General features: G+C 37.9%; 1 protein-coding gene across 3 annotated transcripts in view; it reads left to right on the top strand.

Moving 5' to 3' along the window:
- Positions 1 to 25,597, top strand: part of DENND1B (DENN domain containing 1B) — a 167,134-nt gene that overhangs the window by 73,296 nt on the left and 68,241 nt on the right. For 2 of the 3 annotated variants that reach the window (XM_037403964.1, XM_037403962.1), the window contains 5 exons: positions 7,250 to 7,319; positions 9,174 to 9,254; positions 11,976 to 12,035; positions 13,854 to 13,907; positions 17,039 to 17,149. In XM_037403964.1, the coding sequence (XP_037259861.1) occupies positions 7,250 to 7,319; positions 9,174 to 9,254; positions 11,976 to 12,035; positions 13,854 to 13,907; positions 17,039 to 17,149 (376 nt within the window). The remainder of the gene's footprint in view (positions 1 to 7,249; positions 7,320 to 9,173; positions 9,255 to 11,975; positions 12,036 to 13,853; positions 13,908 to 17,038; positions 17,150 to 25,597) is intronic. The other variant, XM_037403963.1, reaches the window with a different exon arrangement.

Raw genomic sequence — 25,597 nt, 5'->3', positions numbered from 1 at the left:
CATTGTACTTCTAGCTTGGTAGTCCATTTCTCTCCAATTTGTGTGTTGTGCTCAGACAGAAAGAATGCATCAGTATTTCCATCTGATGTCTTCTAGTATCCAGTCTGGTTTCTGCTCTGCATCCAAGATCCATTAGAAGTGGCCAAGTGAAAGGGATGCAGTAGCAGATTTCTTTTGACATTTTATGTGGCTTTCCTTTGTACATGCTTGCTGATCTTAAATTAACCAAAATCAAAGAAATCTTAATAAATTAAGGCTGTCTTTATATACAAAGAGTGTGTATGCATGTTCACACTTGTTCTCTTCCATATATCAAAATAACATAAATTTGTATTCAGTGTGTGAATGTAATTACTCTGCTGTGTGAGCAGTTCAAACTACTTGTCTTACACAATAGTCATAGACTTTTATATAAACACACAAATGCAGGTCTATATAAATACCATGTCTAACTATTTACATCTGCATATGCACATACATGTATATTGCCTCAAACAAGAGGAACATATTAAGATTGCTGACTTGGGCTTTAACAAAGACAACTAGGGGTAGTAAAATACTGAAAAATTTACTAAGTGAAATGGTCATAAATAACTAAAATCTAAGTAAAAATCTCCGAAAAGAAGAGCAGGAACAAGCCAGTCAAAGTGATGAGAAGGAAATACTATAGACATTTGGATAGGCTGATGAGTGGGGAACAGGACACAGCTTTTCTCTTGTGGATGTCCCTTGTGAATGGTACCAGGCCAGGCGTTAACCCGTGCCAGGGCTGCTAGGAGCCAGGGCTTGAGCTGCTGAATGGCGTTCTGAACTGAAAACTGAAGGAAAGGCTGCTTGTCCTCAGGTTTTACACCAGCAGTCTAAAGCTGCTTGATTTATGGGACTTCTCTCTATGATTTGTTCTTCATCTGAAACACTAATTAAAGGAAATCATCTCTGAATTTGCAGCCACATGGTCCTGCTTTAAACTGGATAGTTTGAAACAGAAAATCTACATCTAAAACTCTAGCTTAAGTTTTATGGGTTTTCTTATGTTTTAGAAACATGTGTGTATGAATTGTGTAAACAGAATTTTCTCCCAAATCAGAATGTTTTGTTCAAGTTGTCTGTGTATTTATACAGTGAAGTAAAAATCCCCTAAGGTAGCTGTCTCGGGCATTTTTGTTTGAAGAACATAATTGTGACACAATATTGTCTGAAACGATCATGCAGGGCTGGACTACAGTTGCCAAATTCAAAGCGCCAGTAAGTGCAAACCCATATTAAGATAAGAGGATGCTTCTTGGGTTATTCTCCAGAAGTTTTGTGTGATTCCTTTGCCAAGTTTTGTTTTGTTGTTTTTTGGGTTTTTTTTTCTTGCTTTAAACTGCGCGGCTGCTTTGTGAAGCTGTCGGTGTGACTCCTGCTGGGTCACCTTCTCTCTGTCCACAGACTGTTGAGCGAATGCAGCCCTGTAAAAACAAGGGGTACCACAACAGGAATAACATATAAGAGTAACATACCTTGTTGTGCTCATATACTATACTGTATCTTTTCTTCTAGTCTTACTTTTTATGTCTTAATTGAAATAATAATTTTGCCAGTTGTGAAGTGGCACAGTAGAAATTTCAGTGTTCTCTTTTGAATAATAGGAGGAGACTTAATTCTTCTGAGTATTGTTTCTAAATATCACTGCTGTTTGCAGTAGGAATAATACTTGGGTTTACATGCAATTGTGTTTGAATTACCTGAACGATTTTAGTAGAAAGTGCAAATAATTTGACTGAAATTTGTTTTGTTAAAAGTCTTGAAACTGTTGGTGGACTCCGAGAGTGACCTTATGTATCCATAGGAACGCAAAATGCATCATTAAAGTGCTCAGTCTTAGATTTCATTAATTTTATGACTGTAAAATTGTCACCTATGTTTCCAAATGAAATGCTCTAATAAGGAGGACAGGTTTATGTGGTAAGCCTTTGTAGTTCTTCAGTTCAGACCATGCTTGAAGTGCTTGAAGCTTTCTCTCTCTTCCTTTAGGCAAATCCCTTAGAAGCAGAATGTTTCAATTTTACACATTTTGTGTCAATTTTCCAGACAGAAAAGTAGCCCCTAGACATTAGACATTTAGCTACGGAAAGGCAGTTTCCTTAGTTTTATTTGATTACTAGAAGTTAGATTCCTGCTGATAGTTCAGGACTGTTAGTGGTTACCTGACTATTTGACAGAAAACATTTCCTCTCCTTTATTTAACCTTTGACTCATGAATGTAAAAGTTTTATCAGAGCTATAGTAGAGGCACCAGTGAGGTGGAAGTCTACTTACAGCAACAAGGGTTATGAGTGACTTTGAATAAAAGTCTGAGCTCCTGCCTTGTGGCTCATTTGGATTAAAAGAAAATGCAAAGTACGTTTTTAATTAACCATGAAATATCTTGGGTTTTTGCTTTTGTGACAGGCAGTGGCTGTACTTCTAAATAAAGACCACTGTATTCTCAATCAGGGAATAGATATGTATTAAAAAAATATTGCATGTGTTTTAGTATTTTTCTTTATTATGGGGGAAAAGTTTTGTGGCAACTTTGGAGACATTGCTGTATGTTGCTGGAAGTTGTATGTTTGTTTCTCAAATAGTTATTGATAGTGACATGATGAATGCAAAGACAATGTGTACAAGTAGAGAAAAATAAACAAGAAGCCGATGATGGTTTAATAGTTTAAGAACCTAAATTATTTTTATTTGAGGTTTAGGCTTCTAAATGCATTAAAATTGAAAATGAAAGCCCTGTTATTCCTCGGTTTTATCTACTGTGAAGGGGGTTCATTGATAACCTTTTGACAATTTTGTAGAATAGCTAATTAATTATGAAATACACTGCTCATAAATAATTCAATGAATACAAGTATGATGTCTAGTAATGGATTTTAATTTTGATTTTATCTGTTGTTAAGGTATGTATGAATGTGAGGATTTTGAGCTAGGAGTAACGTATTACAGGTTTCCTTCGTTAAATTCAGCCATTTCAAAACTATTTTTTGCAGAGGATGCATTTCTGTACTGAATTAAAAAAAAATATTACCTAGCCTAACAGATGTCGATGGACATTTGTGCGCTTGATGACTTTTCCGTACACAGACTAGTTGTCTGTGCTAAACAAAGTTTAAATTTTGCAAGATTTGCTAACAGAACAAACTAAGAAGATTCTTTCACCTGTAGTGCTTCTGGTTTTTAGCTATTAGACGCAGAAGTGCCATGCAAGCCAACAAGGCCCAGTGCTGGGTCCTGCACTTGGGGCACAACAGCCCCACACAACGCTACAGGCGGGGGGAGGGGCGGCTGGAAAGCTGCCTGGCCAAAAAGGACCTGAGCTTGTTGATCCAACAGCCACCTGAACAGGAGCCAGCAGTGTGCCCAGGTGGCCAAGCAGCCCGACAGCACCCTGGCTTGTACCAGACACAGTGTGGCCAGCAGGGCTGGGGAAGCGATAGTCCCCCAGTACGCAGCACTGGTGAGGCCGCACCTGGAATCCTGTGGCTGGTTCTGGGCCCCTCACTGCAGGAGGGACACTGAGGGGCTGGAGCGTGTCCAGAGATGGGCAACGAGGCTGGGGAAGGGGCTGGAGCACAAGGTCTGTGAGGAGCAGCTGAGGGAACTGGGGGCGTTTAGTCTGGAGGAAAAGGCGGCTGAGGGGAGACCTTATCCTGCTCTGCAACTGCCTGAGAGAAGGTTGTAGCAAGGTAGGTGTCGGTCTCTTCTCCCAAGCAACAAGCAATAGGACAAGACAAAATGGCCTCCAGTTGCACCAGGGGAGGTTTAGACTGGATAGTAGAAAACATTTCTTCACCAAAAGGGTTGCCAAGCGTTGGAACAGGCTGCCCAGGGAGGTGGTGGAGCCACCCCCCGCCCCGGAGGTATTGAAAGACGTTGTAGATGTGGCGCTTAGGGGGATGGTGTAGTGGTGGACTCGGCAGTGTTGGGTGACGGTTGGACTCGGTCATCTTGAAGGTCTTTTCCAACTTAAGGGATTCTGTGATTTTAAAATTCTATACACAGTGCTTTATCCAATACGGTCTCTGGATAAAGATGTAAAGCCTATTTCATGGGAATGTTCATCTAGAGTAGTCCAAATAAATTAATAGGATTATTAACACAGGTGCTTGCAAAATCAGGCTGTGGTACAAGAGGATAAAAATATGCTTGACAGCCTTTAGGATGTTACAAAATAAAAGAGCTTATACTTACTCTTTGAATTGAGAATCTAAAATACCACCTGATACCTGTCTTACCAACAAACACAACCTGTGTTTATATTTACTTTTGAATGCAGAGATACATTGTATATGCAGACACAAAGGCACTGTTTATGAAAACAACAAATATAAGAATTCTTTATTATACTGAATTAATAGCATTTGGCAAATACATAGAAGAAAGATATAAAGGGAACTTCTATGCTCTCCAATAGATCTTTGTAATATTTTGTTGCACTAAGAACAGTACAATTAAAAATATCGACAACAACTTTTGCAATTAATCTCCTTTAGAAGAACTGAAGATTGTGTGAAAAAGAGAGGACAGGTCTTGGTGGCCTTTGGTTTCATACCGTATAATGTAATGGAGTACTTGTTTTGATTGCCTTAATTTTTCAGGTTTAAGAGGCATGTTGAAATTATTTTAAACGTGTCTGTGGTTATGAGGCTTAAGGCAGTTCTTTTTCCAGTCTTTCAGCTCAGAAAGGAAACTGGCATTTTTAAACTGTGTGCAAATAGTCTGTTTTTACAGTGTTTTTCTTTGTGGTTTTGTTACATGAAGACATGGAAGTATATCGTCAACCTGATTTTGCTATGGCAAGAAATTCTTGTACGGGTGCTCTGGTCAGCATGACTTGCGTATGAAAGAAAAGTCTCCCTTGGTTTTCTGCTAGCGTTCATTAATGTCAAATAATGAATTCGACCTTTTTATGCATTATTTAAAAATTACTTCTAACTTTTATTTTCACAGTAAAAGGGGAGTTAAGATCATGGATACAAGAAATATGGTTAATATTTTATTGAAGTAGGAGCATTTATTTTTACAGAATGCTAATCAAATGTTCATTATGAAAAATGAATGATTAGATAATTTTTAGAGTATTCTACAGCAAAATATGCTGGGGTGATGTACACTATTAATGCAGAGGTGTTAACAAAAGACTGGAAAACTTTTAGATCATCTAACCCATTTGCATGTCTAGTGTTGTAAAAATACTTTGTGATTTATACCTACCTTGTACCTTGGCTTGCGCAGGACGCTGGAACCTGCCGTAGACGAGGCTGGTAAAACTGTCCAGTAGCTCTGACTTTTGCAGGTACTCTTGACTGCTGTGGTGAAAATTTTTGTTTGCCTCTCTATGCTGCGTTTCAGCGACATGTAAAACCAGGTTAACGTGATTACAGAAGAGAATAGAATGGGAGTGCCAGGTGGAACAGGACTCAGGGATCAGGTCTTTTAGCTGCTGTATGATGGGTGCTGTATGAGGGCATGCAGCGTTCATGCCTGTAAGCAGGGAGTGGCCTTACAGGTGCAATGAAGTAAAGTTTATGATTATATAAGAATATATTGGAAAGCAAATGCAATAACGTCACACCTTTACTGTCAACGAGAGCAAGCATTAAGAAGTTTATGTAGGTTTGATTAATAGCCAGTGTGCTGTATGATCAATTGTGATAAAGATTTTAATACAGTGGCTTTAAAAGAAATCATTGCCTCTGTGTCTTTTTGGCTTGGCAGGTGTAAATTCATGTGCTTTTTTAGTTGTATGTGGGGGTTTTTTTTGTTTGTTTTTTTTTTTTAAGCAGCAGGCAAGCATTTATAAGGATGGCAAAGATTGCTAGAAAATACATAACTATAACTATGTTCAGATTTCTGCTGCTCTCTTTTTTTCGCCCTGAGAATTTGGCACTGTTTCTAATGTCTTGCCAGCTGTGTACTGAGAACAGAGGTGTTACGAAGAAAACATAACCCTTCACTGGACTCCTTGCACACAACTAGATGTGGCTTCTCTTCAGCCATGGTTTTTCCCTAACAGATTTCCTTTTCCTATCAGGGAAAACATTTAGGTACTTCATACTGGTCTTTTTCAGTTGCAGTTAGCACGTTTCCGGAAATATATAGATTTGAAATTTTAAGGTTTATCCACAGCACACACAAAAGCATTGAAAGTGTGTCTGTGGATTTTACTGCACTGAGTAACAAAGTGTGTAGTATTATTAATATGGGTATGAAATGTAATAAAAGCATTTCAGGCTTTATTTCCTTCCCAGCCCCCTTCTGATCTCAAGCAACTAATATTAACCATACCATTTTAGTAATGTTCTTTGTGATAAAATTCTAACAGATATGAGAAGGTGTGTAATTTTTAAATAAGGAGGAATTTATACTGGTACTGTTTAGTTTACCAGACCTGTAACATCTGTATTGTAGGCTTAAATAGTGATTATGGGAAGTTCTGTAGCAATCACTCACTGATGATGTCAGTGTTAAAGGTGACCAAAAAAAAAAGAAACTGATGTTCCGGTGTTTGAGTTTTTCTCATGGTCTTTATTTATGTCTTACTTATCTTAGGTTCTGTTTAACTCACTGAGAGTATTGCGTGCATATGGACTGCAGACTTGTTTTAGAAGTCTATTAAGTATTCATGTATTGATGTACTGTGTATTTACAATATTGGTGAATGCTCTCATTTTTTAGAAGTTAAATCTATCTATAGAGATTACTTTATAGGGAGAACAATATTCTTACATATAGTGTGACATCTATGCTATCGCATGGCATTGCACTACTTGTCAAATACGGGGGTCCTGATCTGCCCAGGTAAAATTGTCTGTTGTTCTCCAGGGAAGCAGCAGTTCTGGCAGTCCACCAGGTACAACAGGATGTAGAATTTTAAAATTGCAAATAACACAAATGCTGAAAGACATAACAAAAGTGGAAATGTGATTTAGCAATGTTTAAAATGATCTTTTGGTGCCTTTAAAATAATGGGAAGTGAAAGTAGTATGAGCTAATATACGCTTAATGGAACTTCAAACAGGTGTCCAGCATAAAGAAATGTAGCTTTGCTACTATCAGTGATGTACCATTACATTTGCAGGGAAAAGTTTTATATGCATTGTATTTATATGTAGAAATATTATGAAATATACAATTGAGATTAATTGTAGTGGTATTCTGTAAGCACTGGAAAAAAATACATTGAAATGTTACTAAAATTCTTTTTCCCCTCCTGTTTTAGTTACCTACCGTGGTTTGAGGTATATTACAAGCTCCTAAATACCCTGGCAGATTATTTGGCTAAAGAACAGGTAATTGTGTAAAATATTTTCCTTGAAATAATGGTCACCATTTGAAGTGCTGTAAATTGATTGTGTACTGTTTTAAAATTTAAAATTTTAGTGGAATTTAGAAGCAAGTTTTTACATTGATTTTCATATTGAAATTCAAAGAATCTGAACATACAGCTGCCTCTGTCACTTGAATCCCACATTAATCTTAAAAAGCTGCTGAGAATATACCTTTATAAAGTGTCAGTCTTAGGATAAACAAGTCCTGGGTGAAGTGTGAGCAAAGTGTCACATCACTGGAGATCTGTATGACGTATTGATTGTAAACTGTAGATCTCTGGAACTATCTGATTATCAGTTACAAACACTTTTTTTTCAGAACTGCATAAAATATGATGTACTGTTTCACCCTTCATATTAACTAAAAACTACCTCTCGTAATTCTGTCATCTCAACTACAAGACAAAATTACTTGCAGCATTTGGTGGAAAATCGTGATAGTTTAGTTTGCATATTCATGAGCAATTAGACATATTCTAGGATTACACAGGAAAGGAAATACTGGCATCTGTTTTTACTGAGAACATTAAAGCTATACCTTTCTGCTTTAACTATATTAGTATACTAGCTTCTAATTAAAAAAAAAAAAAAGGAAAGCCATCAATAGTCAACCATATGCTGTAGACTGGAAAAGCTGACATTTCAAGAATATATGAACTATAGAATAAGCAGTTAGTGTCCATTATAGTAAATGGACTATAGAGAATGATGATATTTTATGTAAAAAGAAAATGCAGTCAGAAAGTTTGGTGTTAGCTGTGTTTAAACGAAGTGTGGAATACATTTAAGTCTTGTAATTGGTATAATGCGACTTTCGTTTTTGCCCTGACTTCACTATAGTAGTAAAAATTGTTACTAAGGTTGTATGTGGCAGAAGGAGGCTAGGGATTTTCTTCTGTGTTTTTTATCAGTGGTTCTGGCATTGCAGCTATTACTGCCACGAATTTAAGTTGCTGAGTTATACGTTTGTTGTCCTCTGTGCTGAAAAAACCTTTGATGGCTGAGAAAGTTTTTTGTTGCATTGCCTGGCCCCATGCCTGTTGCTGAGGATGCTGTTAGAGGGCATTGCTCCCTCCTGGCCCAGGAACCATTCATCTGACCAAGAGCTAGACCCAAAGTCTTGTTTACTAGTGTGAGATCCAGTGTCATCATCACTGTTGCAGGGAGACGGAAGCTCCCTGCAGACTCAGACATGTTTAAAAGCTGGCCCCCTCGTCACTGATATTTTTGGTTTTACTTTGACAACAAAAATAACTTTGTTTCCACAAACAAAACCCTAAACTGAATGAAAACTCTAAACCAAACTGCTTGTCTTTCCCAAGTAAATGTGTCTTTTAGAGATCAAGATGGGGGATCCTAGTTAAATCCGGTAGCTGCATGTACTTTTTAGTAAACCTTATTAACTGTTCTGTGTGCTCTGATGAATTATTTTTAATGTATACAATATAGCTGTGTAGCTGCATGTTTAGTAAAACTTAGCATAGACAAATATCATGGCTAAAAGTTTTGGGAAAATGATGTCCAAGATGCACAGACCAGCTAGACATGTTAACATGATTTTCAGTTGCAAATAATGCCATTCATGTAAGGAGTATATGGGGAGATATGTAAGAGAGAGACTTAACTTGCAGATACAGTAATTTTCTGATGTACAAAGCTGGCCTCAATTTAATATTTAAATACTTCATGGCAAATTGCAATTGCCTTTCTCATTAAATTATATATCTCTCTTTGTCAATATATAGTTTGATGTGTAGTAAATAGCAATTAGTTTTTATATAATAATTAACTACCTTTAAAAAATATTCCCTGTAGGAAAATGACTCAAATGATTTGTTAAAATCATTGTATAGCCATCCTGTGCCAAAGGCGAACGCTTTAGTCAGTTTAAGTGTGGTAAGTATTCTCTGTTTAACTCCTATTACTGACTATAAAATAGTAGGTCAGGCTGAAACAAAAATAAAACAAAACCAAAATCAAAGCAAAAAACCTTTGTAAAGAGTAAACTTATGTTGCTTCCCATCATTAACTGGCTTGGAGAACCCCCCCCTGCAGAATAGACTTTGTCTCTGTCTCATGTTCTCTTAAAGTAATAAAGAAGTAGAAATTTGACTTTTGCTGTATGGATGAAAAAGTAAACTGCAGTGGGATCTGGCAGTGCTAGAACTACTTTTTTGTTTTTCCTGCCATTTCATGTAGATAATTTCAGTTTCTCCTGCTGTGAATCAGGAGACACTAACTCTGTTTTATTGCCTCTTATGTCTGAGTAGGTAGACTTGCAGGATTGGGCAAAAGTCTGTGTAAGCTGGCTTCTTTCCCGTCTTCCTAGTTTTGCTTGATCACGTAAAAATGCTGTAGGAAAGGTGGTAGGAGAAGTGTACTGTTACGTGAAACTAGGGGACAGAATATGTCTATGCCTACCTTGCTTTTCTGCTCTGACTTTTCATGGTGTGGGGCTGGACATGGAGAGCCTGGCAAGGAGATGTTACCTCAGAAGCATCAATAAGTGAGCCCGTCACTGTTACGGTTCCTGAAGTTTTCAACAGAAACAGCATATGGATGCATGTTCAAATACATTTGTAAAGCCTGCATGAAATGTAAAGCCAACACAGAGCCTCTGCTGTCTCCAAGACATTGTTTGTGTTCACAGCATCTATGCAATTACTGCATGCATAAGTAACTGTGCACAGATAACTGTTTCTTGATGGAACTGTCAGAGTTTGCAGGGCACAGAAAAAAGGGGTTTTGTAAAGGTTTCCCTTATGTGCATACAGAAAATCGTTACATTATTTATCTTGACCTTAATTGTGTCATTTCACGTTACATTTAACTTGTTTATTTTAGAATTGAGCCCAATACTTTGAGTAAAGCAAGCACAGACTCTAGGAAATCCTTTGGCCCTATTACAAAGGCATACAGAAATGGAGAGTCTACCATATCTGTTGCAGAACTCGCCCTTCCTGCTTAACATAACGCTGCCTTTATTTTATTTTAATTTGCCATATTTCACATTCCCTCCCTTGTCATGCTTTTTTCACTAGGCTATAAAGGCCTAATATTTCCCCCGCTACAACCGTGCTAATCCACTGTATTTTGAAGTCCTTCCAGTCTTGTGTGTTGTTTTTCACCAGAACAACGTACTGCTTTTTGAGGCTGCATTTAGAATAGTTTCTGTTGCTGTTTTTTCTTTCTGTTGTCTGTGTAATATTTTCAGGTTATTTTTCAGTTCATAGTACCTTTGCCAAGAATACTTCTGTATATCAAAATATATTTTGCTATTTTTAATTGCAGAATTTTAACCAATTCTAATATGGCAACCTTAAAATGTTTTACGTTGTTGTTTAAAAATCCTACTGTATGTCAGAGTGACACAGAGAAGTTTTAAAGATATTTTTACTTGCATTTCTTTCGAAGTGTTACTGCTTGTTGCTGTCAGTGTTGCAGTTCATCTTGCATAGAACTTGCCTGCCTCAAAATGAACGTTGTGATGAACCTGGAAATGGATGTTGTGGTGAATACAACTGGCAACGCTGGGATGACAAATTGCTTGCAATAAAGTTGATGCCTGCTGGTTTTATTGCAATATTATCTGACTTTTTTGAAATTATTTTTTTTTCTCATGTCTTGTTCCCAGTAGCTTGTTACATCAAAGATTTTTGTAATCTTTTTAGCTGAACAGTGATTATCTAAATGCAGGCCTCTTACCAAATGCCTGGCTGCAGGCACAGTAGAGCAAATACTGGTTTCAGACAGGGCAGAGCAGGAAGGAATATGTTAGCCTGAATCAGAATGTTTGTTGGATCTGCAAGTATCTCTGTTTTTGTAATGCTCAGTGCTGCAGGGAGCAGGGAAATGTTTATGGCCACTTCCAGCTCTAACTTTGTGTGCCTAGTCTTTTATATTGATGTTCCTTTCTTGCTTCTTGTATATTGTAAATAAGCTAGACTGGAACCCTCAGTAGTAATAGACTTAAAAAGAAGTTACAGTGAAAAATAATTGTAGAAATGCCATGATGGGGTGGCTTTTCATGGTGGCAGGGTAAGTTGAGTTCAGATTTCATGATGCAGAATTAAAAAGGTCCCTCCACCCACTTACTCAGGTATGCTGTAGGGTAGGGCTTATAGACCCTGAAGCAGGGTCTAGTTGGCACCACAATGGAACTTAGTATTGCATGTATATAATCATGCATAAATTACACCCAGTATGTGGTGTGTCCCAGTAATCATTGGTCAGGAGGACACCAAATTGCCTTGCTCTAGTTAGGATCCAAGTTCTACTCTCACCTATTGGTTCCAGCAGCTGAAATTTGAGGGGTGATCATTTGTTCTCTGAAATTTGAGCTTAAATATAGTTTGGGTCACTTTTATTTTACTCATAGAGGGCTAAAAATTTATTTTTCTTTTTTTATTCCTTCTTTTTTTTTCTTTCTTTTTTTCTGTTGGAAAGCCTAGCTAAGTTAAGTTTGAGTTCAAATGGGGGAGGATTACAAAGAATAAAATGGGTTTTTTTCAGCCAGTATTTAAAACAAGGAATATTACAAGCATTAGAGTCAGCTTTGGCCTTTTTGTTGGAAAACTAAAAAGTCAATTGTTCAATCTTTCTCTCATCTTGCCTAAGAGCCAAGAGATGATTATTGCAAGTGAGCAAGTTTTGAAAAAACAGCCTTGTCTTGTATCGGTGAGTTCAAAAGGCACAGAGTATCCAAAGCCTGTTGTAATTAAAGAAATAATTACTTGCTATAGGATATCTCTTTTGATTTCAGGCTTATTTATACCTGTCCTTTGGGAAATTCTTCTGCTGTCTTTAGCCTAAAAGAGCAGTCTAACAGTAATATACCTATTCTGTTTAAATCAATCTGACTTCAGAGCTTTGTGTTTGTGCGTCATAATCCTTTCCTAAAAACCGCAACCAAAATCAACCCCTTTAAAATGATGAACAAAACTTGTGTTTTCTGGTGTCGTTTTTGGAGAAAACTTCATACAGGGCAGCACCTGGTAATTTAGTATTTCTTCTAAGGTCATACATCTTCCTAAGGGAGTTCACAAAGATGTGCAAGGACTCCATACCACATGATTTTTGCTGCTTTATGACTCTTAATGACTGCAGTAATGGGTCTTTGCTTCTCATAGTTCTGACTTCCTTTTCTGTTTAACGAGTGAAATATTATTACTTTGTTAATTATAAATAATTACTTCTCCAAGTTATTAACTTCATTACTCAGAAATCTTTTGATAAATATTCTGTGACCTTATTACATATAGGAAATAATTTTCTGTTCTCACTATACTTCTGAAGGATGTAGGCATTTCATTAGTCTGAATATTGTCCTGTTCTTGACTAGAGAAAAATTCTTAACTTTTTTCTCTGTTGATGCAAGACAATAATCTGAGGTATTTATTGTGCAAGTGCTATGACGTTTATGGGATGCCTTTTTTAAGCCAATTTTTTTTCTTAAATTTTTAACTATTGTGATATGACCTGATTTGTGGGGAAGATTTTCTATTAAATGTATCAAGCTGGTTTAATAAGTCTCCTACACAGAGTTAATAGTATTAATGAATGTATTTTTTTTGTTGTTGAACACAAGACACATTCAATATCTTACAGACTTCCTTTTTGTATTGGTGTATCTTTTTCAAGTTTAATTTGAAAATAAACTGTGTCTTTGTGGTATTAATTATAATTTTAAAATATACTATAAAAACAAAGTCTATGAAAAATGTCAGAAATCCATTAAGAAGAAATAAAATCTAAGAAGTCATTAATTATCAAATTTACTTAGTATGCACTTAAGGTTTTCTGTCCTTTAAGATTTAGACTAATATGCAAAAATGCCTTAAAATTATTGAGTTAAGTCCATGCCTGATAACCATTAAAAGCATTGGATTAATGAGAATAATTTATATTACATCTGGTTTTAGTTTAATCTATTTTATATTTACATCCTAGATGGCCTCAAACTAAGATGCATAAAATTGTTCATGTATTTCATAAATGATAGCGGAATCTCAGGCTGTCAGACCTTGCATTTCTGTTAGCACATTTTTGATTCAAAGATGTTTGGAAAGGGAAGAGAATGCCTATCAAGTAATAATATTTCTATTCTAATTAATTTTCTCATGTGAATGATTTTTCCTTTTCCATTCTAAATTTACATTTTGTTCTTTAACATTTTTTTTGTTGTTGTAATTTTTTAAATCAATGCTACTTTCAGGCTCGTGACAGCATTTAAAGCTGGCTTAATTTCAGCGTTACTTCAGAACTGCAGCCCAGCGTTTTTTTCCCCCTTGGTTTGTGTGCTGTGCTTGAACCAGAGCTTGTCATTTCATGTTGTGATCTGCTTAATTCTTTGTCTAGTAGTGATAAGAATGCTATTGAAAAATGGCTATTTGTTTTAAGAAAGATGGGGTTGGAAATCCTAAATGCTGGATTTTTTAAAAAAGAGTTTTTGGTTTCTGTGTACATAAATTATTAATTATTTTTCCCATCGATTAGCACTCGTATTTCATTACTCCTGATATAACTGGATTGCCAACAATCCCTGAAAGCGTAAGTATGCAGTTTCTTTTTTAAATATTTAGTAAAGTATCAACATCATTCTGTGGGTACAGCTGAACTCTGCTTTTGTCAATAGGAGATGTTTTTTTTCCAAGGCTGTTTTTAGAATATGATTGATATCTATTATTACAACCTTTAGCTACTGTTGCATTCATCGTTTACACATTTTAAAGCATTAACAAGGCATGTTTGACCACTGCTGTATCCACCCTTTGTTCATAATTACTTGTCTTGTTTGCCTTTATTTGGATTATTTATGTAAAATGTGTTCTACTTCTGCACCTCGTGTGATTTGAATACCTGCCCTTTCAACACTGCATTGTTGAGCTGCAAGTTTGGCTATCAAGACACGTAGTTATTTTTGGTGTACGAAGGCATTTTCAGGCTTTTTGAGAACACGCTGTGCCTGCCTGTGCTCGGGTGTTAACCATGCACCAGGAATGGGGGCTATTTTTTTTTTTTTTAGTGAAGCCTTGCTTTCTGTAGATGCTGAATCTTTGAAGGTGCTGTGGGTAGACTGTGAGTGTGAAGTCTCCGATCATGCTCTCTATGATGTGTTTAGCTGGGTAAGATCCAGTGTAAGAGCTTCAAGACTTTCAGCTTTTCATCCCTGCATTTCAGCCTGGAGTTGAATACGGGTGTAGGGACGTGCTTTTTTGCACTTTCGCGTAGTACAGTCTGTCTGGAAGTGACGCTGGGCGAGGGTTCCCGCAGTACAGAAGTCCGGCGGTGCCACAGAAGGGCTTGTGGGCAGCTGTGGTGGTGCCTGTGCTGGAGGCGTGATAGAAGCGCGGTGCCTGTCTTCTGCGGCCTGGCGGCCCGCTGCTGTCCTCTGTGCCGCTCCAAGGGCAGGCTGTGGCTTCCACCGCGGGGTGGGCGAGGAGGGACGTGGAGCTGGGGCAGCCTTCCGTGGGGGAAGGGAGCCTGGGCCAGGGGCCAGAGATGGCACAGCCTTGTCGCAACCCAGAAAACTGTGGGAAGTTGCTGGACAGAGGAGTAAGAGAGAGCACTCTGTTGCAAGGGCTCTTTGGGCAGGATGGGGCTTAGTTTTAAAAAGTTTATTTTCATCTGTTTTACCCTGTGGGTTGAATTCCTCTATTTTAAAGAATTCCGTTCTTCTAGCTAATTATTTGGGGTTCTAATGAAACATAGCTTTGGAGGTTAGAAGGTGTGTTGTGCTCAATTTGAAGAAAATGGGGGAAGCTTCAATCTGGGTCTCTAGCTGATGGAGGGTCTTGCGGTAGTGCTGCTGTGGTTTTATTTTTCTGATTCTGTGGGAGAAAGGAAAACTAAATTATAAGGTGCCTTTCTAGAATTATTTTTTACTTCATTTATAAAACTCCCATCCTTCCAGTATGACTCAAAATAGTATGGTACTCGTGGAGAATTAGAACATGCAGGGAGTGAAGAGGTGGAGTAATTAAGGTAAATTAGCAATAAAAAGAATTTTCTCATTCTTTGCTGTAAGATTCACATATTTCAGGGACAATAACTTTTCTACTGTAATGCAGAAATAACTGTGTCTCCCAAAGATATGTTGGTCTGTGCACGATTACACACTTTGTACGACAGCATTTGCAGCACAGAATCGGCATACCTCTCTCAACTGCAGTGTTAGAGGGTGTCCGAGATAAATTGGACTCAAATTATGATGGTGCTTCAACCTTTGACAACCGGTTAAAAATAGCACTTGGAAGACCAGAATTTCTTTCTAAACAGAGTGTTTGTAGCCTTAAAGCTCTTGATTTTATCTCTTCAAAAGTTTTATGTGTTATGGGCCAAGAATAACTTTATACTCTGTGTCTTCAAATTAATAAATCCATGAAACTGGATTGCCATGGGATCTTTGTTTGCCTTTCAATATTTTTTTAGTCAATATTGCAATATATCCAAAAAAGAGGTCAGCCTTCAGATCATCGTCACTTCAAAGCTAGCTTTTCATATAGTGGAGTCCGTAAGGAGACAAACTAGCCGGTGGTGAGCAGTGCTGTGCCCCACGCTGTGCTCCCTGATCGCGGGGGGCCAGGAGCCCGAGGCCTGCAGTGTCCCGGCCCCTGCATGGGGGTGCCGGAAGTCAGGGGGTCACCCCGCGCTGAAGCCTTGACCACTGGGCTTGCCCTTGCTGTTTTTTCAGGGGTGCCGTGTTTTGGCCACATCCACTGCTGAGGTTTCTGTCCTTGGCTTGGGGTGTATAAATGCTAGACCTCCTCCATTAACGTTCAGTAATACCTTGTTCCTGACAAGAGAGAAGTAAGACTTCTGGTTGCAGCTACGATAATGAATGTATGAAATTAAATGTTTTGTACATTGTGGGGTGTATTAGGTACATGGTCATACATACTCTCCAACATTTACAAAAAATTGCTGTTTCCCTAGGTGTTTTTGCTGGTAGCAAGGGAGAACCTCCTATCTACCTTCATCCCCCACTGCCTCTCTCTTTTCCCCCCACTTTTGTGTTGTCTGAAATATAAATAAAAGGTGTTGGTGATTTTGCTTTTCGTTAAACCCCGTGGTGGGGATGGCAGTGGGGCTCTAATAGAGGCAAAAAGTGTGGCTGTGGGAAGGACCCAGTACCTTCTACTGGTGCTGCTGGATGTTTGATGTCCCGGTGCATACAGCTCAAGCGAAAACTTGGTGTTTTTCAACAAGGTGGTTTGCTGTATTTGAAGTAGGGTAAAATGAATGTGTTGACTTTGGGAGAGCCTGGCAAAATAGCACAGTTTTATTATTGCAACTATGACCAAACAGTTATTGCGGTGGTGGAAGGTCTGTTCCTGGGTTGTAAGTAATGTTTACCTTAATAGCATATGGTGCTATTGATATAATACAGAATTTCAGATTTTTTTCAAATTTGTAAAAAAAAAAGGTCTAAATTCACAAGCATAATCAAATGAGTAAAGTATTAGTAACTTACACCAAAGTTAGATTTTCATTGGCTTTAAAACCCACCCATTATTTTTAAAGCATACAGATATTAATTAAAAGGGATTTCTTTCATAGGCATGGGTTGGTTTTTTTCTCCCCCACTTACTAATTGGACAAAAATTTTGTAAGCAATATATAAAATGTTCCACTTAGCTACTACTGTTGCTATATTGTTAACATCTTATTTATTTAAACAGAGAAACCTCACTGAATATTTTGTTGCTGTGGATGTGAACAACATGCTGCAACTTTATGCCAGTATGTTGCATGAGAGACGAATCATTATTACCTCTAGCAAACTAAGCACTGTAAGTACTTCACACATCTCCTTTTAAGTAGAATATATTGAACATTTCACAAAATGACCTGCAGACCTTTGTGGTTTTAGATATGTTCCATGTACTTAGAAGACAATATCTACATACTCTTCTGATATATGGTTTTAGTCTGGCTCTTGAAGTACAAAAGTCTGATTTATATAAGACCTACTCAGATACATTAAGTCAGGTTAATTATTTTTCTTATCAGGACATGAGAGTTCTTTAACTCTCCTGAGTTCATTTCTGTGCCTTCTAACCTAAAAAGAATTCTTAAGGGCTATTATAAGATCTTTATTATTCACTTGTGGCTTATTCCATTGGAGCTACTTGAAAGAAATCAAGGGTCCCTAATAATAGCTGCTATCCTAACCTGGTAATAGGTAGATTCGTCTTTGTTAGAGTGGTTTGGGAGTGCATACTGTAATAGCTCTGATTTGGAGCAGCTCTTCAGACTGATAATAATGTACAACTCAAAATAGCCTTTTTTTTTATTAACGGTTTTAGGCTACTGCCCACATCAAGATGTTCCCCGCTCCACTCCCCCCACCCCCCTCTTATGCCTGCTTAAACTACTTAATGAAAGAATGTTGTGTTTCATTTTGAAAGTATACCTAAATATTCAGATGTTGTTTTTTTTTTTACTCTTCACAGAATTTTAGGAATCTTTAAAATATTCTATATTTTGAAAATAGTTCCAAGACTAATTTTAAATTAGTACAAAACTTTCACTTTATAACCCACTTTATAACCAACAGAGTATTTTTGTTATGCAAAATCTTTAGCCTACTAAGCACAGTCATTGAAAAGACTTTTTTTAATAGTGTGGCATAAACGAGCTTGTTTAATATGCTTTCTGTGGTAGAAAAACAACTTCATGTTCCTGAACACTGCTAATTGTACTGCCAAATAAATGAACAGTTATTTTCAGCACATAGGTATAAGGTTGGATATAGCACTAAAAATCAGTATTTTCAAAAACGTGGAGCTGCCAGTTTCTAGTCCATACATGTGCATTTAAGGAGTGAGAATTTTTGGATTATAAATAGTGAATAAAACCCCTCTAAATTCTTTTGAGTCAAAAGTAAATTGAAGATGAAGAAGATTCAGAATCACCATAAAAGGCTGACAGGTTTTACAATTCTAGGTGGTAGTAGCAATTATAGAACTGCCTTATTTTTTGGGGTTTTATTTTGAAAGACCACATTGTTGGGTCCCTGAATCTGCAGTCACTGTTGCAGTTAGGGGAATGCACAAAGACAGCACTTACCCAGTGGTTTGCAGAATACGGAGCTAAGTCAGTCCATACTGACTGGAGAGTAAAGGCAACATGGGGTCATATAAGCAAAGGCCACATGAGCAACTGAAAACCAAAAAAATAAATAGTGAATGAATATAAACAATTTTCAAATTACTAGTCAATGATACATTTTTTTAACCACCAAAGATTTTTACTTTATCTTAGAGAGTTTCCATATTTTATTAAGACCACCCAGATGGGTGAAGAGAAGTCAAAGGAAAAGCCTTTTTTCTCTATTCAAAGAACCTGGCTTGGTGGAAGTTCACACGATGTAGCAAAAGTGTGGAATCAGGTGGGGTTTTTTTTCCCTTTTTCAGTTTGTCAGTCTGGGACTGAGCTTGCTGTAAAAAATACCCACCATTAAAGAACCTCAGCTCCAGTGATCCCCCAGTCAAACCTCTTTTGCTGCTCCAGTAGAAAGGAGACAAGAGTCATGACAGCAGCTCTGTGCCCATGGAAGATTCTTTCTGCAGGGTGGGCACATGTCCATTTGCTTGAGATGATTTGGAATCATACCTTCAGCCTACGTTTGGATCCTCTTAAGACTTGTTTTTGTTAGGCTGAACATCTCAGCTGATCTCTGTTGCTATAACATGACAAGAGAAGAGGAGCTATCAGAATCACACTGCACTGATCTAGACCAGATTCCAGGCTCTTTAGAACTAGTCATTACAGCAGAACAGGTATAATATGCTGGTTGTGAGAAACTTTTAACTTTTCTCAAAATTCAGCTGTTTATCCCAAGCCTTCTCATGAAGTAGTAGTCACCCTGATGGTGTCCTCGCTTGAAAATAATGAATATCACTCTCTTGGTCAAGGATAGGTAGCAATAGCAGTCATTTGTAGTGGCATTTGGATGCCCTGAAGAATGTCCCCAAGCTGTGAATGTAAACAGTAGGTTGCAGGTCAAGCCCCAAAAGAGATAGCACATCGGTTTCACTTTCTTCTGATTATTTTTTTCAGTCTACTGGCATTACTGAAGTCATAGCTAAATGAAATTACTGCTGCATCATGTCACATCCACTGTTGATATAGGACTGGGTTAATTTTCACTTGCACTAGTGAGTTCTGATAAAACAGAAAAATAGGCCTGGCTTATCAGGAACTACAGTGAGATCTGCTACCTGCTAATCTCTTTCATAAACAGAAAGGACTGATGTGAGGCTTGCTTCTTTATGGAGTAATACAGTTTAGAAAGTAAATTAAACACTTCTCAGCATCTCCTCTAAGAATTTAACTGAATTGCCAAGAATGATTAAATGAGGTTTTGGCATAAGGTATTTCTTCTTTAAGATGTTGGATTGCTTACTATGAAACAAGTAAAACTGTGAAGTAAGTAAATGAAGTGTATTTGGACATTGACAGTTGCTAGCTTTGTGCTGTTTTACTATTGTTTACAAAACACAGCAGACTGGTGCTTTGTGTTGCAAAGGTCGTGTTTTAATATTCCTAAATTACACCTTGATACTTGAAAGATTATTTTTTTCAAAAATAGTGCTATCAAGTACAACTCTCTCTGTTAAGGGAGTTGTGCCTTATCTTTGGGGTTAACTGAATATCAAGTATTTATGTCAGTTCATGAGGACTGGGTTGTGATGTCACCTTAGAGTTATCAGCTCTGTTTCAGTTCACTATCTCAGGGTAGTGACTGATAACAAAAGGCAGGATTCAAGACCTTGGCTCACTTTCTCCTTGCCCTTCTTGTGGGAGGCCAGGAATGGAAAACTGCACTTATGTACAGGAATTCTTTGTCTAACATTTCTGCCCTATAATTTCATGCTTTTTTTATACTCAAGTAAAGGATCAGTCCTGTTATAGATAAAGGAGGGAAAAATGATGGTATATTTAAAAAGAAGGTTTACTCTGGAAGAAAAAAAAGGCAGAGAAAAGAAGGTTGCCTCATTTAAGCTTTTGAGTAGTGGTGTTTTTTTTCTTTTTTCTTTTTTTTTTTATTAAAAAGAGAGATAAGTACCATTTTATCCTGAGGGTATGTTTCAGTAGTCAGTTTATATTTTATTTCAGCCAAGCAGGCTTTGTTTTACAGGCATCTTCTGATTTTTTCAATTGTTATGTATTCAGTGCATTTTTCTTTTAATTGATTTTTGGTGGTTTTACCCCTTTTAAAAACTCCTTTGGTGGAGACCTTTGTCTACTTGCCCTACCAATTACTACCAAGATATAAGTGGAAACTTCCCACCACTCCTTTCTGTCATAGCTTCTGGGTCATTATTTGCCCTAACTGTTGATTCTTTTATTAGCTTGACTTTCCAACCACTTAATAATGTGATTATCACCGACCTCACAGCTTGCTTCAGGCTTAGTGTTAGAGTGAGCTGGATTCAGCTAGCCTGAGGATTATGCTCTGTAAGATCTGTTTGTAGCAAAAATTACCATTTCTGGCTTTTGAACAGGAAACTGAAACAGAAACAAATTATATGGTTTTGGGTTAAATGGAAGGGTGAGTGAAACAAAGGAATTTATCTATTCATGGAGCTGGCTGTTAGTTGTTTCACTTGTAGCTGTAAAAGGAAGACCTTTCCTAAATGTCATGCTGCATGTTCTTGCATAAGCACCGTTTTCTCACATGTCACCGCATCTGCATGTATTCTTATTAGAATAGAGCTGCGTGGAGCTGTATGAGCTTCAGTACAAATAATTTTGTAATTCAGTCTTTCTATAAATTATTAAGCTGCTGGGGATGGCTCTTCCAGGAAGACTGAACTACAGCATTGATTTTATGCATGCTGGAGGCAGGCCCTAGATGTTTCAGCCCCGAGTGCACCTGCTGTGGTAGTCTACCAGAACATCATACCACACTCTCATGTATTCAAAGCAAAGGAATAAATCATGATTTTACAACAGCGCATCAGTTGACTTATTGCTGTTTTGTGACCGGAGGTAGGAAGGATTGCTGTTTAAAGCCATGTCATCGGTTCTCAAGTCACTCAAGCATGAAAGCTTGTCATATGCCTCTGTAATTGTACCTCACCAGTCTTTCCCTAACTAGTCAGCTGGGGCTGTGCATTTTGTCTCAAACACCCGGCTGGCCAGTGTCTGACAGGAGCTTTCTCATCATCCTGTCAGTAATATGCTAACTAGAGTGTATCTTCTGCGGCCTACGCTGGCAGGTGGAAAGGATGCTACACTTTTAAAGCAAATGTCTAGACGTTATCTCCATTTTGACCAGTATTTGTTTCAGGTAATACAAGTCTGATGTGTCTCAGAGCACGGTGGTTACAAAGTTCTGCTTTGCACTGGCTGTAGGTTTCTTTAGTGATCCCTATAAAAACAACTGTATAAGTCAATAAAAGATACAGTTTTGGTTGGTTTTTTTTTTGTCATGAAGGAGCACTGACTATACATTTAGACACAAAGACACATGTATGGAATCACTTCTGCTGTTGCTTAAATGCAAAGAGAGCTTTCTGCAGTTGCCCTCAGTCACCATAGTGAGTTGGACTGAGTGGTAGCTTCATGTTCCTTGTGTCGTTAGTCTTGTTCAGGTGTGGTGACACTATCCATGGTTACTCAGGCACTGGGAAGATGCAGAGACTCCTTGGAGAACATAATACCAGCTGCTAGAGAAAGCAAAACACTCCTTAACTCTAAACATGTCTTTGTGAATCGCTTTGCTCCTCCTGCATTCAACCCTAAATCCGAGATTCTTGAGTTTATTCCAAAATCCATATGCCCCAAGGCAGTAGTATCGTCAGCTGAGTCAGAAAACAACTGTGGTGGTTGTCTCTTTCTCTTCACTTAAATCTCTCTACAGTTTACATGTTGGAGATTCATGGATATGGTTAAAGAAACTGCCAAGCAGCGCTTTGTGACTAGGCTCGATTGCTGGGATGTGGTTTTGGAGCACAGTGCACGTTCGCGTGGAGCCTGGAAAGACAGAAAACTCCTCTTTCCTATTTTTGTCTTTCTGAGTTCAAAGCTGGCTATTTACGGGGCTACTTCCCAGATGCAAACTAAGGATCCAAGACAGTGGAACAATTGGCCTTCCATGTTGGAGAAAACAGTGGCACTGGGAGCTCTCATAGAGCCTAGCGATGCCCTCACATTGCCTTATGCTAGGGGTGATGCTCTGAATTCTGATTAAATGAACTATAGAGTCTAATTTATTTTAATTGGGCACTGTAGTGCAGTCAAAACTTAAAAATGTATTTATGAAGTGTGTGACAGATCCATTGTAAATAATACTATTCTAATAACAAAAAATTAGAGATTTAAAACTTAATTCATAGCTCAAATTCTTGTGATGTAGTACATAGTGGGTGGAAATGTGCAAGGGCTAAATTTAGTTCTTGGAAAGCAAGAAAGGGATGGGAATTTATCATTAACTTGCCAGGCAGAACAGATACTCTGCTGATACCCACTGAGTTACTGAAAGCATAATTAGAATTCATTTTGGAATATTAGGTCAATTAGACCATTTGATCTGGGAGTCGATGAGGAGTGGTGTTTAATATTTTTTTTAATAGTTCAGGTGTAAGCAGTCTAAGATAAACTGGTCAGAGGTGTTGGTTGTGGGTGCTGTTAAGATCCCATTGGGACACCTGTAGGGAGTGTACTTCTAGCAGTGAAGCTGTGGGATGTAAATAGGGCATTGAAATTATAGGTTATTGTGTTTAGGTTGTAGAGGTTATACAGCCAGACCTGGAAAGCTCTTCCAGTCTAGAAGTTTAGAATAGTTTTCCCATTAGCACAGGTTAATACTATGAGAAGTTTGTGAAAAGAAATTGAAATCTGTGGTCAGCAAATTATTAAAATCCTTTTTCCTTTAATGAGGGGACACACACACACACTAAAAAGTTGTGGATTGCTATTACCTGCCATCCATGTAAAACATGAAGATCTGTATTATGGGGTTTTATTAAAAAAAACCCCAAACCTAAACTGCAAACAAACAAAACCCCAAAACCATACTGTAAAAAAAAGCATGTAGACAGAAAGACAGATCTACAAGTTCATTTCAAAATTAAATTTTTCACTTACTAGCACTTCCAGGAAAAAGAACAAAGCCAAGATTAAGATAATCTGGGTCGAGAGCTCTTTCATTTTTCCAATCTGTATAATCTTTGGCAATTCAGTAAAACCTGATGGAACAAAATGCTGTGTAGAGCCAGTTCAGGCGCTGCTGTGGGCATATGCAATCTGAGAAGCCTTCAAGTACTGAGTCCTTTGTGGTTGGGCTGTATGAGAACTGAAAGTGAAAGAACCCATATTGTCTTGATCAGAACTGTCTCACTCCCTAAAATAAGTACCACTGAAGTAATTGGTGGTCGTGTGAAGCGTGAGATGTGAAGACGAGTTACTGAAGGGTGTGCAAGTGTAATACCAGCTGTCTGTTCTGGTGTGCCATTATGGCAAGAGTATCCCTTTTTTGTGCCCACTGAGGCTTGATCTCTCTTACCCCCCATCTAAAATTCACCAATGAAGAGATGAACTATAACATAGTCGGTGGTTATCTTTAGTCTTGTGCACGGTAAATAAGTTGTCTGTCAGCTATTCACAAGGAAGCTGTTCCCTGCTGCTTTTTAATTAGTGTATGGCAGAAGAACATACCATGGAGTTGCTCTGGGGGAGGAAATGTTAATAAAAATTGTTTTCCTGGAAACTCTCCTTTCAGAAGCAAGAAACATTTGCAGAACTCCCTTGTTTTATGGGAGGGTAGCTCTTCTTCCATGGAGACAGGTCATAAAATGAATGAGGGAGGAAAGGGGGAGTCAGGAGATGGTCAGAAAGAGGTACAAAAAGATGTATACATTTGTGGTGTTCTGTGTTTTTTTGTGAGAGAGGAAGAGGTAAAGAAGTTAAGACGTGAATGTCGAAATGAACAAAATTACCAAGAATGTACAGAGATGAAATGAAGATATAGGAGGAAACAGAAATTATTGAACAAATCATATAAAGAACATAGTTTATTATAGGTTATAACAAATATCAGAAGAGACCTGTTAGTTAACCTGATCTGTAACATGTTAGGGACAAAAGCTGATGACTAACTTCCAGAAGGTTCTTTTTCATCCTGTGAAAAATACTAAAAGCTTTTGTGGGATGAAAAAATTGAGTAACTGAGTCATGTTACATGGCTTTTTCTGTGCCACCCACACCTACTTTCTTATATGGATCTCTCTGTTTATCTATAAAAGTGCACGTAGGTCCTTAGTATAGGCACAGTATGCCAGTGGTATTCCTCATTGAGCGCTGACCTGTCGACTACCACTTCAATTTTATTTTCTGCTCAGCTTCCATTATTGGGAAACATCGTACTCCTGGAGCCATAGGCAAGGAACAAGCAGTGTCTGCAGTCTTTTCCCTTCCAAACTAACGCACAAGAACGATGCCATAATGCAGCTTTGTGAATCAAGAGTTGAAAAAAAAAAAAAAATTAAAAAATATTGTATTTGAAGTACTGTCAAATTCATGTACTTTCCTTCCTCCAGAAATAATGCTAAAAGGAAGTGAATAACAAAAAACCCCCACCAAACCCAGGAGACAATAATTTTTTTTATATTAGTGTTTTCTTTTTCACATTTAATTTTCGAATGGAAAAAGTTAAAATTTTTGTCTGTGGACTGGAAGTAAATTTCCCCTTCCCTTTTCTCCCTTCTGTGAGAGAGGAGAGCTGGGGGTCTCATCTTGCCAACAGGAGGAAAATGTGTTATGGCTCGTATGAGATCCTCCCTCTTTTTCTCCTTAAAGATTACAGGGATGGCAGATGAGAAACGGTTAGCCAGGAGCTAAATTAAAGAAATGCTTAAGAAGTGGCTTTGGGTGTCGTGGCTTGCACAGTATATTCTGTTCTCTTTTGTTGGTAATTTTTTTTCATCAGTGACTTCTGACACTTCTCACCAATGCCAGCAGAATGTACTCAGTTTGTGTTTTTGTTTGACTGTTTATTCTTTACAGCTGGGAAGAGATTTACATTCTGTTGTAAACTGGTGAAAGCAAGGGCTCCCTTCCCTCCTTTGCTCCCTAGCAGTCTTCCCCCACCCATTTAAGAAGCAGATGGGAAGGTTGGTTTCAGCAACCGTTAAGTATCTCTTATGGGTTTGGGGCCTGATCTCATTCCTGAACAAACAAGGTTTAGATATGGACGCCCCTCCAACAAAGCTGGTAGTCTTGGGAGTTGT

The sequence above is a fragment of the Falco rusticolus genome, chromosome 11 (genome assembly GCF_015220075.1).
Source record: "Falco rusticolus isolate bFalRus1 chromosome 11, bFalRus1.pri, whole genome shotgun sequence".
Lineage (NCBI taxonomy): Eukaryota > Metazoa > Chordata > Aves > Falconiformes > Falconidae > Falco > Falco rusticolus.
The sequence above is the reverse complement of the archived record's forward strand: the minus strand, read 5'-3'. Positions and strand labels throughout refer to the sequence as shown.